This window comes from Tachypleus tridentatus, chromosome 2 (genome assembly GCF_004210375.1).
Source record: "Tachypleus tridentatus isolate NWPU-2018 chromosome 2, ASM421037v1, whole genome shotgun sequence".
Lineage (NCBI taxonomy): Eukaryota > Metazoa > Arthropoda > Merostomata > Xiphosura > Limulidae > Tachypleus > Tachypleus tridentatus.
The window spans coordinates 38,684,465-38,698,025 of NC_134826.1; the positions used below are offsets into that span (position 1 = coordinate 38,684,465).

The 13,561-nt window shown below is 36.6% G+C and overlaps 1 protein-coding gene across 2 annotated transcripts in view; it reads left to right on the forward strand.

Moving 5' to 3' along the window:
* The window catches only part of LOC143241092 (protein limb expression 1 homolog), a 77,792-nt gene that overhangs the window by 60,851 nt on the left and 3,380 nt on the right, over positions 1-13,561 (forward strand). For both annotated transcript variants that reach the window (XM_076484626.1, XM_076484636.1), the window contains exon 3: positions 8,446-8,586. In XM_076484626.1, the coding sequence (XP_076340741.1) occupies positions 8,446-8,586 (141 nt within the window). The remainder of the gene's footprint in view (positions 1-8,445; positions 8,587-13,561) is intronic.

The window sequence follows — 13,561 nt, forward strand, 5'->3', positions numbered from 1 at the left end:
GTGCTTAATTCAAAACAACAACATCTATAACTTTCACGCTGTTCTTTGAGCCTTTGATAACTAGTATAAAGACTGTAGAAACTGGAATCCCTCTGTCATTATTCATGTGGCTTTAATACGTATAGTGGAAAAATAGCCACACAATGAACTATTAGAAGATTCCTGGGACGATCAAACTCCATCACAGAATTAACAGAAATAACTACCACCAAAAAGTGTCTAAGAAAATGAGTAACCCATGCGTACACGACGGATAAAACTAATCATTAATAACCATTGGATATAAACTCTCCAAACAAAAATAATTATTCTTTGCTAACATAATAATGGTTGCAACGTTGAACAACAAGCATAACCACACTTTACTGATCCTTTGAGTCGTGTAAAGAAAACTTTAATAGCAGTTGGTAAAGGGCTAGCTTTGTCTCAGTTGTAAAACACTGGCGTGGAATACGGTCAATCTTGGGTTTGATCTCCAACCGAGAAGCAATAAAAGTTGGTTTATCCTAAGATAGCAACAAGGTTAGCCAGTAAAAATAATCATGCACTAGAAGCAAAGCTCACCAATTAGTCTTTTACAGAACTGGCTAAACCTCTTATTCGTAACATTCGTTATAGATATTTGGGAAACGTACGAGACTTAACATCTGGCGAAATAAAAATATTTGATCAAGAGCTTGGTTTACTGTATTGGTTATCTTTAGTTTGGAATTTTTAGCTTGCAGATCCACACATTTTACTTTTGATTTTTAACCAAGTGCTGTCATTAGTGTTGGTTAATTTTCCTTATAAGTTAGAAAGGTATCTTCCATTAAACTGGAATATCAGTACTAGTGTTTACTGCAGTAACAACATTTTGTAAACGGATTCCTTGCACTTGCCACCCTCCCCCTAGCGGTACAGCTTAAAATTGGGTTTCGTGCTTAATAATAAACAATAACAAACAACCTCTTGCGTTTTTTAAAATGTAATTGCTACCTATCTAAAAATGAATAATACACATCACAACAAAGTAGGTACAGAGTTCAAAATAAAATTTGGAGAAAAGTTTCCTAAAACAAAAATATAATAAGAAAAACATCTATTTCGCTTCTTTTTTGTAATGTTTCTGGATTTTTAATTTTTTTTTTACTTGAACACTTATTAGAGAAATGCTGTAATATTAGTAAAATGCTCTTCCAGCGGTCCATTGTGATCACCCGTATAATAGAACATGTGAACCTACTTATTAAAGCAACATTGTTCCAGTTGTTGCTCAAGTTTTTTTTTCAGCAGCTATTAACATTTTCTTTGGAAGTTCCACACAAGCGGATAAAAGTACAAGCATTCTAAGATTTTATTTTTGTTTCGTGAGTTTCATACAAAGACTGTTGAGATTTCCAAGGTAAACTGCTTCCATCAGCTAGAGAAGTCTGATGTACGTGTATATAGGTAGATGATAACCAAGCGACTTTATCACGACGCTTAGAGTTGTTTCCATCGCGCAGATAGCATTGCACATATTTGTTTTTCAGCGACATGATTATTACTAATTAATTACAGTTTTAGTTAAGTCAACCCACTGAAGCATAAAACAGTTGAGGATAGTTTCCAAAGAAGACAGGACTTGGTTATGGTATAATTTAAATATATATGTATTATATGTTTTAGTAAACATGCAGCTATTTGCAAGGCGACTCCAATTTACGTGAACGTCAAGTCGCCAATGAATTAAAATAAACAAAACAGATGGTTTAATAGCTACAGAAAAAATAAATTACTGTACAGATATGATAGTTCTGTAAAAAGGACTTTTAAAACGGATAAGATGTACCAATAACTATGAGTGTTGGACAACATTCTTTACAGAGGTTAATATGCTTATTATACGCATCTGCCTCTAGGGTTCCAACCCTTAAGCTATCTTTAGTTTGATGTATAGGTATGTTCAACCTCAGTCTCGCCATAAATAGACAGTCTTCATTAACAAAATTTATATTATTACAGAACCCATCCATCTATATGTGTCTGCGTTTCATTAGGTCGTGTAATATTTATTAGCGGAGTCCACTAATGATTTGATCTGCCTCTGCTCGTATATACCACTTCACGTTTATAAAACCATCTAGGTGTCGTATTAAAACGGCTTCCTTTAACGAGTATTAAAACCGCAACGCCACGGTTGCTGTTGGATATTTTTTTATTCCAGGCTTAACAAACAATTCATGATAAATGGCTGATAGTCTTTCACTTTTGTGAACAAAGCCAAGTTGCGGACCGTTAGCAGCAAGCTTTATTTCCCATTTTTCATTGCGTATACTTGGTTAGGCCTTTGAAAAAGAGATGGCTGTAAGATTCAGGAACCAGGATCACGTTACATCATTCATCCATCATCTTCATGGCCGGAGGAGTTGTCTGTGTCTTATTCCGCCTAATTAATTTCATCTTATTAAACTCGGAACTTTAAAACTCACGACTGAAAGAAGCGTTTTTAACGTTCTTTTTCAGAGGAGAGACCTTTCAGAAGTGTTGTTCCTTTACTTCATTCAGACTGTTCTGGAATATTATGGTTGGTTGATTGTATTTTATTATTTTTATATTTATTTCCTTATCGTTATTTTTATATTGCAAAAAGACTTCAAAAATATTTATTACCATTTGTTTCACTCCCAAAACATATAAAAAATGCATTATTTTACAGACTCGGCATGGCCAGGTGGTTAGAACACTTGACTTGTAATCTAAAAGTCTTAAGCTAGAATCCCCGTCACACCTGACAGGCTCACCCTTTTCAGCAGTGAGGGCGTTACAGAGTTATGGTTGATCCCACTATTCGTTAATATAAAAGTAGCTCAAGAGTAGGAAGTGGGTAATGATGGCTAGCTGACCTCTCTCTAGTCTTACACTGTTAAATTAAATATGGTTAGTAGGGGTAGTCCTAGTGTAGATCTGCGCGAAATTCAAAACAAACAATGCATTTTTTACTTTTAGTTATCCTGAATTATTCTTGAAGTTTTATTTTGTCATGTTAATTTGGCGTTTACAAATAATCATTACACGGTTAACTTGTATTATCACATTCATTTGAAATCCTTGATTTATCTTTTGATTCGCTAAGAGCATAAGTCCGAAAATCATCTTCGAATATTTCTCTAAATATTATTAGATTTAAACATACAACCTGTTTCAACATTTCCAAACCCATGTTATATAGAACTGCTGCTGTTATTTGCATATGCATTAGATGGCTAATCGACCTCATAAGTTTTGTTGTTAACAAAATTAACACCATTTTTATACTAAATTGTATTTGTGAATTTTAATTCTTTCAAATTGCTGCCCAAGTTTTAAAAATGTCAATATGGTAGCTTCATTTTTAGCACTATTTATTTGCTGTTTTGGGTATGCCCTCTCGGCGACTGTATAGAAATTATAGTCTGTAGTATGCAGCCTTATTATCCGAAAATAATTATGACGTTTAACTGTTCAACACAAGTCAAGCAGCAGCTTTGGCATTACGGTGACACTGTCCATACAGTAGGACCATATTAAATGGTTCTTCTACTGAATAATGTGCTATTATTTAGATGATTTGGAAGCAGTTGCAGGACAATGCTTGTATGCCGTCTTATCTAAGAGGCATTTGTTTTAAAACTGCTCATCAAACGTACAGTGGCCTGCACACACAAGATAAATTTGCGTACCTTGTGTCTCAAATCTAGGTGGGTAACCACTTTTGCTACAGATGGAGTGCACTTATGACTACAGTCTTTGTTCTTCAAGAGTAAATTTCGTGTTTTTGTTGTTTTGATTTAACATGTATCATTTGGTATTGTCTATATCTTTGCTATTGTTAGTACATCATGAATATTAATGAAACTTCCGAAGAGCATAGCCTTGAATGAATTCTATGATGACGTTACTAGGTAGGCCAAGCTGTGTGCAAAAGTCATAATATTAACTTTTATTGTACGAGGGCTGTTAAAAAAAATACGCGGACTGACGTCATAAAACAAAATGTACTTTATTTAGAAGTTACAGGTCTGGGACTCCTTCAAAGTACTCTCCTCCCCAACGCACACACTTATCCCAACGGTGTTTCCACTTGTTGAAACAGTCCTGGTACGCTTCTTTTGTAATGTCCTCCAGCTCCTTCGTCGCATTTGCCTTAATCTCGGGAATCGTCTCAAATCTTCTTCCTTTCAAGGGTCTTTTGAGTTTGAGGAACAAGAAAAAATTGCAAGGAGCAAGGTCAGGCGAGTAGGGGGGGGGGGAAGAACAGTGATCGAGTGTTTGGCCAAAAACTCACAAGTTCTGAGGCACAAATTTCGCAGCAACGCGGTGCATCTTCAATTTTTCGGTCAAAATCCTTTAACAAGATCCAACTGATATCCCACACTCTTCAGCAAGCTCCATGACAGTCAGACGTCGATTTGCCCGCACCAGGGTGTTGATTTTGTCGACGTGTGGGTCGTCAGTTGACGTGGAAGGACGTCCAGGACGCTCATCATCTTCAATCGACTGTCGACCACTCTTAAAACGTTCATGCCACTTGAAACATGCCGTACGCTTCATAGCAACATCACCGTAAGCCGTGTTAAGCATAGCAAAAGTTTTAGTCGCAGATTTTCCAAGTTTAACACAAAATTTCACAGCAAGTTGTTGCTCCTTCAGGTCATTCATTCTGAAATCCGCCAAACGAAAAAATCGCACTTCACTTAAAACCGCGTAGCTAATACACAAATGAAAATATCTGCAATCGGGAAATGGCGTCGTAATCAGCCGATCTGTGCAAACCTAGCGACACCAAGCGGATTCCCCTGGAACCAACTGGAGCCGCGCAATTCAAACAGTCCGCGTATTTTTTGAACAGACCTCGTACGTTCACTAATTCGTACCATAACATTTAATAGTTATAAGAATATTTGTCCCGACAGCTGATGGTTCAATCGTGTTTATGCGTCATATCTTTAATATTAAGCTAAAATATGATTAGAAACTTGGACGTGTTCGTGTTCATATACATCATACTACTGAGAGGATAAGATATCTTTAGAAACGTATCTGATAATTTTCTTAACACTATTTAGTAATAACAGAGTCCTTTAATGATATTTCAATAAAAATTACTTCAAGAAACAAGTATCTTTCCAAGAATGTCACATTTGCCACGTTTCTGGAGACATTTAGTCATTCGAATACATCGAAAAACTGCTAGAAATATCCTTAAGTAAAGGACCCGGCATGGCCAGGTGGTTAGGGTGCTTGATTCGCGATCTGAGGGGTGTGGGTTTCAATCTCCTTCTCAATAAACATGGTCATTCTTTCAACCATTGAGGCGTTATAATGCGACAGTCAGTCCCACTATTTGTAGGTAAGAGAGTAGTTTAAGTGTCGGCAGTGGATGGTTTTGACTAGTTGTCTTTCCTCTAGTCTCTCACTACTAAATTAGGAACGGCTAGCACAGATATCGATCGTTTAGCATTGCGCGAAATTCAAACCAAATCCTAGAGTGAAATTGATGCATTAATAAAAGAGAAAAGAAAGATAAAAAACATTCAAATTCTCAATCCATGATTTGAAAGTTGATTTCGAAGAACGAATTTTATTTTTGATGTTGAACATCAAAAAATAGTTGTTAGTTCAATATTGTCACTTATATATGTATATACCTGCAAGTGTGTGTTATGTGACGACAATCTAAATATTATAATATTTTGTGCGACCTTGTTTGACGTTCACATGGAGTTACAGGCGTATGTACGGTTTATTTATTTAAACTTCAGAGCGTTCTCTTGGGTTTTAAGTTGAAGGTGCGCGTTAACACACACCAATACAAGTTGTTTTAAGTTAGTGTGGTCTGCGAATTTCGAAGAGCTAGAAGATAATATGGTGAAATACACAGTTATATTTACGACTAATGCTTGCGACAAAATAAATTGCACATTATAATTATTACAATAAACTAAAACTAAGAACGCTGTCTTTGTGTCAAATCCTGATAAAGAAATCAAGAACATATTGTTAAGTTGGCATTGTGTCAATGAAATAGAGCCTGGTGTTCGTGTTTTCTTATAGCAAAGCCACATCGGGCTATCTGCTGTGTCCACCGAAGGGAAACGAGCCCCTGATATTAGCATTTTAACTCCGAAGACTTACCGCTGTTCCAGTGGGGATAAATTGAAAAAGGTATACCAGACTTGTCAAAGATATCTTTTTTAGAAACTGTGACGCAGTATCACATAACTGATATTATTATTTCCCTCCACCCCCCAGTGGCTCAGCGGTATGCCTGCGGACTCACCCCGCTAAAAACTGAATTTCGATACCCGTGGTGGGCAGAGAACAGATAGACAATTGTGTATCTTAATTGCAAACGAACAAACAATTAAAATCTCCTGCAGCTCTCCCGGTGGGTCTGCGGTAAATTTCTGGACTTACAACGCTGAAATCGGTAGTTCAATTCTCCGCGATGAACATTAAATAGCTATGGCCAAAAGAAAATAATTTATCAGACGCATAGTGAGGAGCAATTGTGTACGGATTTAATAATTATATATCTTTGTGTATACTAATATAAGTACTCTGTATTCTTTGTGTATACTAATATAAGTACTCTGTATTCTTTGTGTATACTAATATAAGTACTCTGTATTATTTTACATATGACGTCAACAAAATGTAGAAAAGATATCGTTGTGTAGATTAATACCAGTAGTACCTCTGTTATTGTTGTGTAGATTAATACCAGTAGTACCTCTGTTATTGTTGTGTAGATTAATACCAGTAGTACCTCTGTTATTGTTATGTAGATTAATACCAGTAGTACCTCTGTTATCGTTGTGTGGATTAATACCAGTAGTACCTCTGTTATCGTTGTGTGGATTAATACCAGTAGTACCTCTGTTATTGTTGTGTAGATTAATACCAATATTACCTCTGTTATCGTTGTGTGGATTAATACCAGTAGTACCTCTGTTATTGTTGTGTAGATTAATACCAGTAGTACCTCTGTTATTGTTGTGTAGATTAATACCAGTAGTACCTCTGTTATTGTTGTGTAGATTAATACCAGTAGTACCTCTGTTATTGTTGTGTAGATTAATACCAGTAGTACCTCTGTTATTGTTGTGTGGATTAATACCAGTAGTACCTCTGTTATCGTTGTGTGGATTAATACCAGTAGTACCTCTGTTATCGTTGTGTGGATTAATACCAGTAGTACCTCTGTTATTGTTGTGTAGATTAATACCAGTAGTACCTCTGTTATCGTTGTGTGGATTAATACCAGTAGTACCTCTGTTATCGTTGTGTGGATTAATACCAGTAGTACCTCTGTTATCGTTGTGTGGATTAATACCAGTAGTACCTCTGTTATCGTTGTGTGGATTAATACCAGTAGTACCTCTGTTATTGTTGTGTAGATTAATACCAGTAGTACCTCTGTTATCGTTGTGTGGATTAATACCAGTAGTACCTCTGTTATCGTTGTGTGGATTAATACCAGTAGTACCTCTGTTATTGTTGTGTAGATTAATACCAGTAGTACCTCTGTTATCGTTGTGTGGATTAATACCAGTAGTACCTCTGTTATCGTTGTGTGGATTAATACCAGTAGTACCTCTGTTATTGTTGTGTAGATTAATACCAGTAGTACCTCTGTTATCGTTGTGTGGATTAATACCAGTAGTACCTCTGTTATTGTTGTGTAGTACCTTTGATCGTTGTGTAATACCAGTAGTACCTTTGTTATCGTTGTGTGGATTAATACCAGTAGTACCTCTGTTATAGTTGTGTAGATTAATACCAGTAGTACCTCTGTTATCGTTGTGTAGATTAATACCAGTAGTACCTCTGTTATCGTTGTGTAGATTAATACCAGTAGTACCTCTGTTATCGTTGTGTGGATTAATACCAGTAGTACCTCTGTTATCGTTGTGTGGACTAATACCAGTAGTACCTCTGTTATCGTTGTGTGGACTAATACCAGTAGTACCTCTGTTATCGTTGTGTGGACTAATACCAGTAGTACCTCTGTTATCGTTGTGTGGACTAATACCAGTAGTACCTCTGTTATCGTTGTGTGGACTAATACCAGTAGTACCTCTGTTATCGTTGTGTGGACTAATACCAGTAGTACCTCTGTTATCGTTGTGTGGACTAATACCAGTAGTGCCTCTGTTATCGTTGTGTAGATTAATACCAGTAGTGCCTCTGTTATTGTTGTGTGGACTAATACCAGTAGTACCTCCGTATTCTTTTCCGTATGGCATCAACGGAATTTAATAAGAAACATCAAATTAATTAACATTTAGGTTTCGTATAACTTTAAGTATTTTATTAAATAAGCCTTTTTCCTGTCGTTAGTAAAATTTCAATGTAAATATTCGATTGTCAGTAAACTTTCTATTGAGACCGTCACTAATAACTGGAGTTCTATTCAATCACCTTTTTTATTCACTACAGAATTGCCCAACAAAGGCAGAAGCCAGACGCAGTGCTGCTAAGATTGCCCTTATGAACTCCGTATTTAATGAACATCCTTCCAGGAAAATTTCGGACGATTTCATTGAAAAAGCTGTAGCCGACGCGAAATCATCGTTCAAGGTGAGCTCTTACTTGTGATAACATGCTCAAAACGAGTCTTATCTGAGTGTAAGGCATGTTGAGGGACTCGAGGATATGCAACCAAGAGTAGTAAAATCATTTTCGTTGCAACACTTATTGTACTGGGATAAAGAAATGTGAATATCCGAGTTGTTTGTTCCAAATGAAACATATACCCGTCTATTGTTACAATATAATTCTATTGGTAAACAGGATTATATTTATAAACAAAATTTTGGTCTTCACGAAATCTGAAACTCAGATCTTTGGAACTAGAATTTAGATTATTGAATATTTCCGTCGTTGGCTCCAATATCCTATAACTAAGCGTAAAGGGAATCGTTCAACCAGTAAGATTATTTCTAAGGGAATGCTTCATAAGTTCGTTAAATACATTGCCCACCGCTAGTACATCGGTATGTCTACGGATTTACAAAGCTAAAATCAGGGGTTTGATTCCCCTTGGTGGGCTCAGCAGATAGCCCGATGTGGCTTTGCTATAAGAAAAAAAAAACACACACACACACTCGTTAAATATAAAATTTTATGAGTTTCAGGAAAAAAAATATTAAATTGAGATACAAATAAATTAGATGAATCTCATTACAATATTCTTAATCTCGTGCAGCTCTTGGTATAATGAACAAAGCAACGCTAGGTGGCTTTTTTTATTCACATAATTATTTTTACACCTCCCACCGTTAAACGTATAATATCATTCAGCTTTTCTAATGCACCTGTGGTAGCATATTTTGTATGTATATATGTCACATCAGTTTTCGTGGTTGTAAGTATTCATTTCATATATATATATACACACACACACACACAATTGTGTTTGTTAAGAGTTTACAAAAATTTTATTAACACATGTATCATCCTTCCAAAGCCCCGTCTCACCAAACATGCTCGCCCTTTCAGCCGTAGAGACGTTATCATGTGAGGGTCAAGCCCACTATTGGTTGGTAAAAGAGCAGCCCAAGGGTTGGCAAGGGGTGGTGATAACTAGCTGCCTTGCCTCTCGTCTTACGTCTCGTGTAAGACTAGTTGGAAGGCAGCTAGTCATCACCACCCCCCAACTCTTGGGCTACTTTTTTTTTTAACGAATAGTGATATCAAACATTACAGCTGAAAGGGCGAGCATGTTTCGTGTGACGGGGATTCGAACCCGCGACCCTCGGATTCCAAGTCGAGTGCCGAAACCACCTGGCATTGCCTGGCCTATTTGAAGGTCCAAGAATGGCATTTCCTACAGTATCAAGAAGTTCTGAATTTAATAATTACAACGTTTCGACCTCTAGCATCAGGTACGAGTTTTTGAATGATGATGATTCGTTAGTAGGACCCGAAACGCTATAATTATTAACATCGGAACTTTCCTGCTGTAAAAGTTGTTGCTGTTGTATTTCCAAATATTTTTATTTGTTTCAAAAGGTTCGTCACTGGAGATTAAAATATTACCGTGTGTGCATATTTTTACTGTATTGGAGAGTCATCTTGTGTATAAAAACATTTACTTTATAACTGGAAACCACACTTAAAGCTATAAGCCTCCTAAGCGACCGCGATAGGTATAACGAACAGCCTTATAGAAACACTGCGAAAGAGCACGGTTAAAATTAGAACTAATTTAATAATTTTTCAACTTAAAAACTTAGCAGTTATAAAGTTTAAGTATTTTCAGTTATAAAAGCCGCATTATTTTGATTATTAACTATGTAAACCATGATAATGAGAAAGTAAACGTCGATTTTGACAAGGCATTCACCGAAAATTGTATTGACAGCAGCATATTAACATTATAATAGTGCGTAACATTTTATTTACCAAATTTTATGGGATAATACTGCGGAACAAGAAATGTTAATGGGGGTTCACAACCTTTCCACCAATGTTACTGATGTTATTGGACATTTATCTTTGTCTTAAGACAAAGATGATGCCACATTATTACATCAAACAAAAAATGTTATTAAATTTTCAGTCTCCCCGTATGACAGAAGTAAGATAAATTCACAACGCTAAGATCATGGGTTCGAATCCCGTCGGTAGGCATAACAGATAGCCTGATGTGGCTGTGCTATGAGAAAGCACACACATTAAAGTTTCTATAACACAAGAAAAGTGTGAAGGAGGCCACACAAATATTTTGTATATCTCGGAGAGGGTTCTATCGCTCTCTATGGAGGAATATAATTAAAATAAAATGGCTGCCTATTATTGGAATAATACATAAACTCAGAGAAGTTGATACTATAACAACAACCATAACGATGGTATGAAGAGCCATTTCTTGAGTTGTATCCACTTTCTACTTTGATCTGTGACCTTACAACTTCATCCTGTAAGACACTTCTGCAGCCAATGACCGTCTATTAATTAATTACGTGAAATAGAGAAGGACACTAAGAGGTTGGTGTTGAAAGCGGGCAACAGGTAGCACCCCTATCGCCACCACTTTTTCCGCTACCTCTTCGTACAAAGTTACCTGACCATAGCATAATATACACCATGTTTTAAGTATATACATAAAATTTCGTTACATAGTGTTTACTTTTTCTTGTTCCTTGGCAGAAAGTGTTATTTCCCAATTGCGTATGCCTAATGTAAATGGAAAAGACCTATTTTCTCTTCAAACTTTGCTTTTATGACCTGGATAATGAAATTTTCAAATTTTTCATTTTCCAGAACATTCCAGGTAGATTCATTGCTGAGACCTCAATGACTTGATCAGAGATCTTGGGCCTGGCATGGCCAAGCGCGTAAGGCGTGCGACTCGTAATCCGAGAGTCGCGGGTTCGCGCCCGCGTCGCGCTAAACATGCTCGCCCTCCCAGCCGTGGGGGCGTTATAATGTGACGGTTAATCCCACTATTCGTTAATTAAAGAGTAGCCCAAGAGTTGGCGGTGGGTGGTGATGACTAGCTGCCTTCCCTCTAGTCTTACACTGCTAAATTAGAGACGGCTAGCACAGATAGCCCTCGAGTAGCTTTGTGCGAAATTCCAAAACAAACAAACAAACAATCAGAGATCTTGGTCTATCAAAGTTGAATACCAATATTTTTACATCTAGGCTCAAGGAGTGGGATTTGTTAGATGAAAGTGTGCAAGTCGCAGGTCAGAGGGAGCGTCATCGACATTTTTCAAGCTTTTTCACTCGTCAAGATGAACTCTGCTTCTGTTATAATGTATCCAGGCTGCGCGAGGTAATTGCAATTGCCTGTAACCTGAACGAGTGGCGCCTCTTCATTGATAGCTCATCCAGAATCCTCAAAGCTGTGCTGCTCCATAACGGGAATAAGTATCGGTCTCTTCCCCTGGCTCATTCGGTGCACCTAAAAGAGGAATACAACAGTATCAAGACCTTGCTAGAAGCCTTGAAGTATGATAAGTATGACTGGAAGGTTATCGGAGACTTCAAAATGGTGGCCTTCAAGGAGCCTTTACCAAGCTTCTTTGTTATCTTTGCCTTCGGGACAACAGGGATACCGCAGCGCACTACAACAGGAAGCACTGGCCACAACAGACCGAGTTCTATTTGGGGAGGCACAATGTCAAGTGTGAGCCACTAATGGACCTCCAGAAGGTGTTGTACCCACCATTGCACATAAAATTGGGCCTTATGAAACAATCTGTCACAACTCTTGATAAGGAGTCTGCAGCTTTCAAGTACCTTCGAGACTTCTTTTCTAAGCTGTCTGAGGCAAAGTTCAAAGCTGGTGTCTTTGTTGAACCACAAATAAAGAAGATGCTGGAGTGCACAGAATTCCCCAAGAAGCTCAGTAGGAAGGAAGAAAAGCTTGGGGCAGCTTTGTTACAGTGGTTCGGAGCTACATGGTTAATCACAAGGCCGAAAATTATGTGGAACTGGTTGAGGCTCTGGTGAAGAACTACGGTAAAATGGGATGCAGATGCCCCTGAAAGTCCATATCCTTGACACTCACCTTGATAAATTCAAGGAAGGGCGAGCGCTTCCACCAAGTTATATACTGGACTTTGAACGCCGCTACCAAGCTGCATATAACGAAAACATGGTGGGAGACTATATTTGGGGGCTGTTATGTGAAAGTGATTTACATTACAGTCGCAAATTTCGAAAAACTACTCACTTCTAAACATTTTTGTATAACTTTAGTATAAATACATGTAAATCTTGATTCATATGTTGTTTTATTCAAACCCTATGTAAATGAAAATGTGTAAATTTGCCCGTTTTTACATAGAAAATAGGTTAATTTCTAAATTTCATTATCCAGGTCACAAAAGCAAAGTTTAAATGGAACAATGGCCATTTTCTGTACTTTTACAACATAAGCAATTAAGAAATTACACATACTATCCAGGAACAAAATTTGTGTTACATAGTGTAATGAATTCTTAAAGCTTATACAAAACTTTGGGTGAGTTTGTAATGAATACTGTAATAACATGTTATGTTATAAATAAATTGTGTGAAAGTTAGGATTTTTGTAAAATTTATCATAGCATTCACTCCCACATTTGCTTAAGTTCATAACCCGGAAAAACCTCAGCTTGTTACTCATATAAAAAAAGTAACATTTTACATTACTTAATAACAAATCCTTACGACAAAGAACATAACACATTGTTTTGTTTAAAACTGTAGAACCAGCAACATGTTTGTGCTCATGAAATTATTTTACGTTTCGTAAACAAACTAATTTTCTGTGCATTTATTATTTTTATTTAAAGTAATTTTAATATTTTACTCTAAATTATTTGTAGGGTATTCATTATTTCCTTCATAAGTTCATACTGTGAGAGTCTTAGAAATTAATTACATTTTTTCTTAACACAAAAATAGCACCTCCCCCTAGTGAGAAGCTCAATGCACACAGTTTTATAACGATCAAGAAAAATTAAATATTACACATTAAAAAAAATTGAATTTTAAATTTTCATATTTTAGCATAGCTTTAATAAAAAATTAAATATTTAATTTTGAGAGTTCGTCG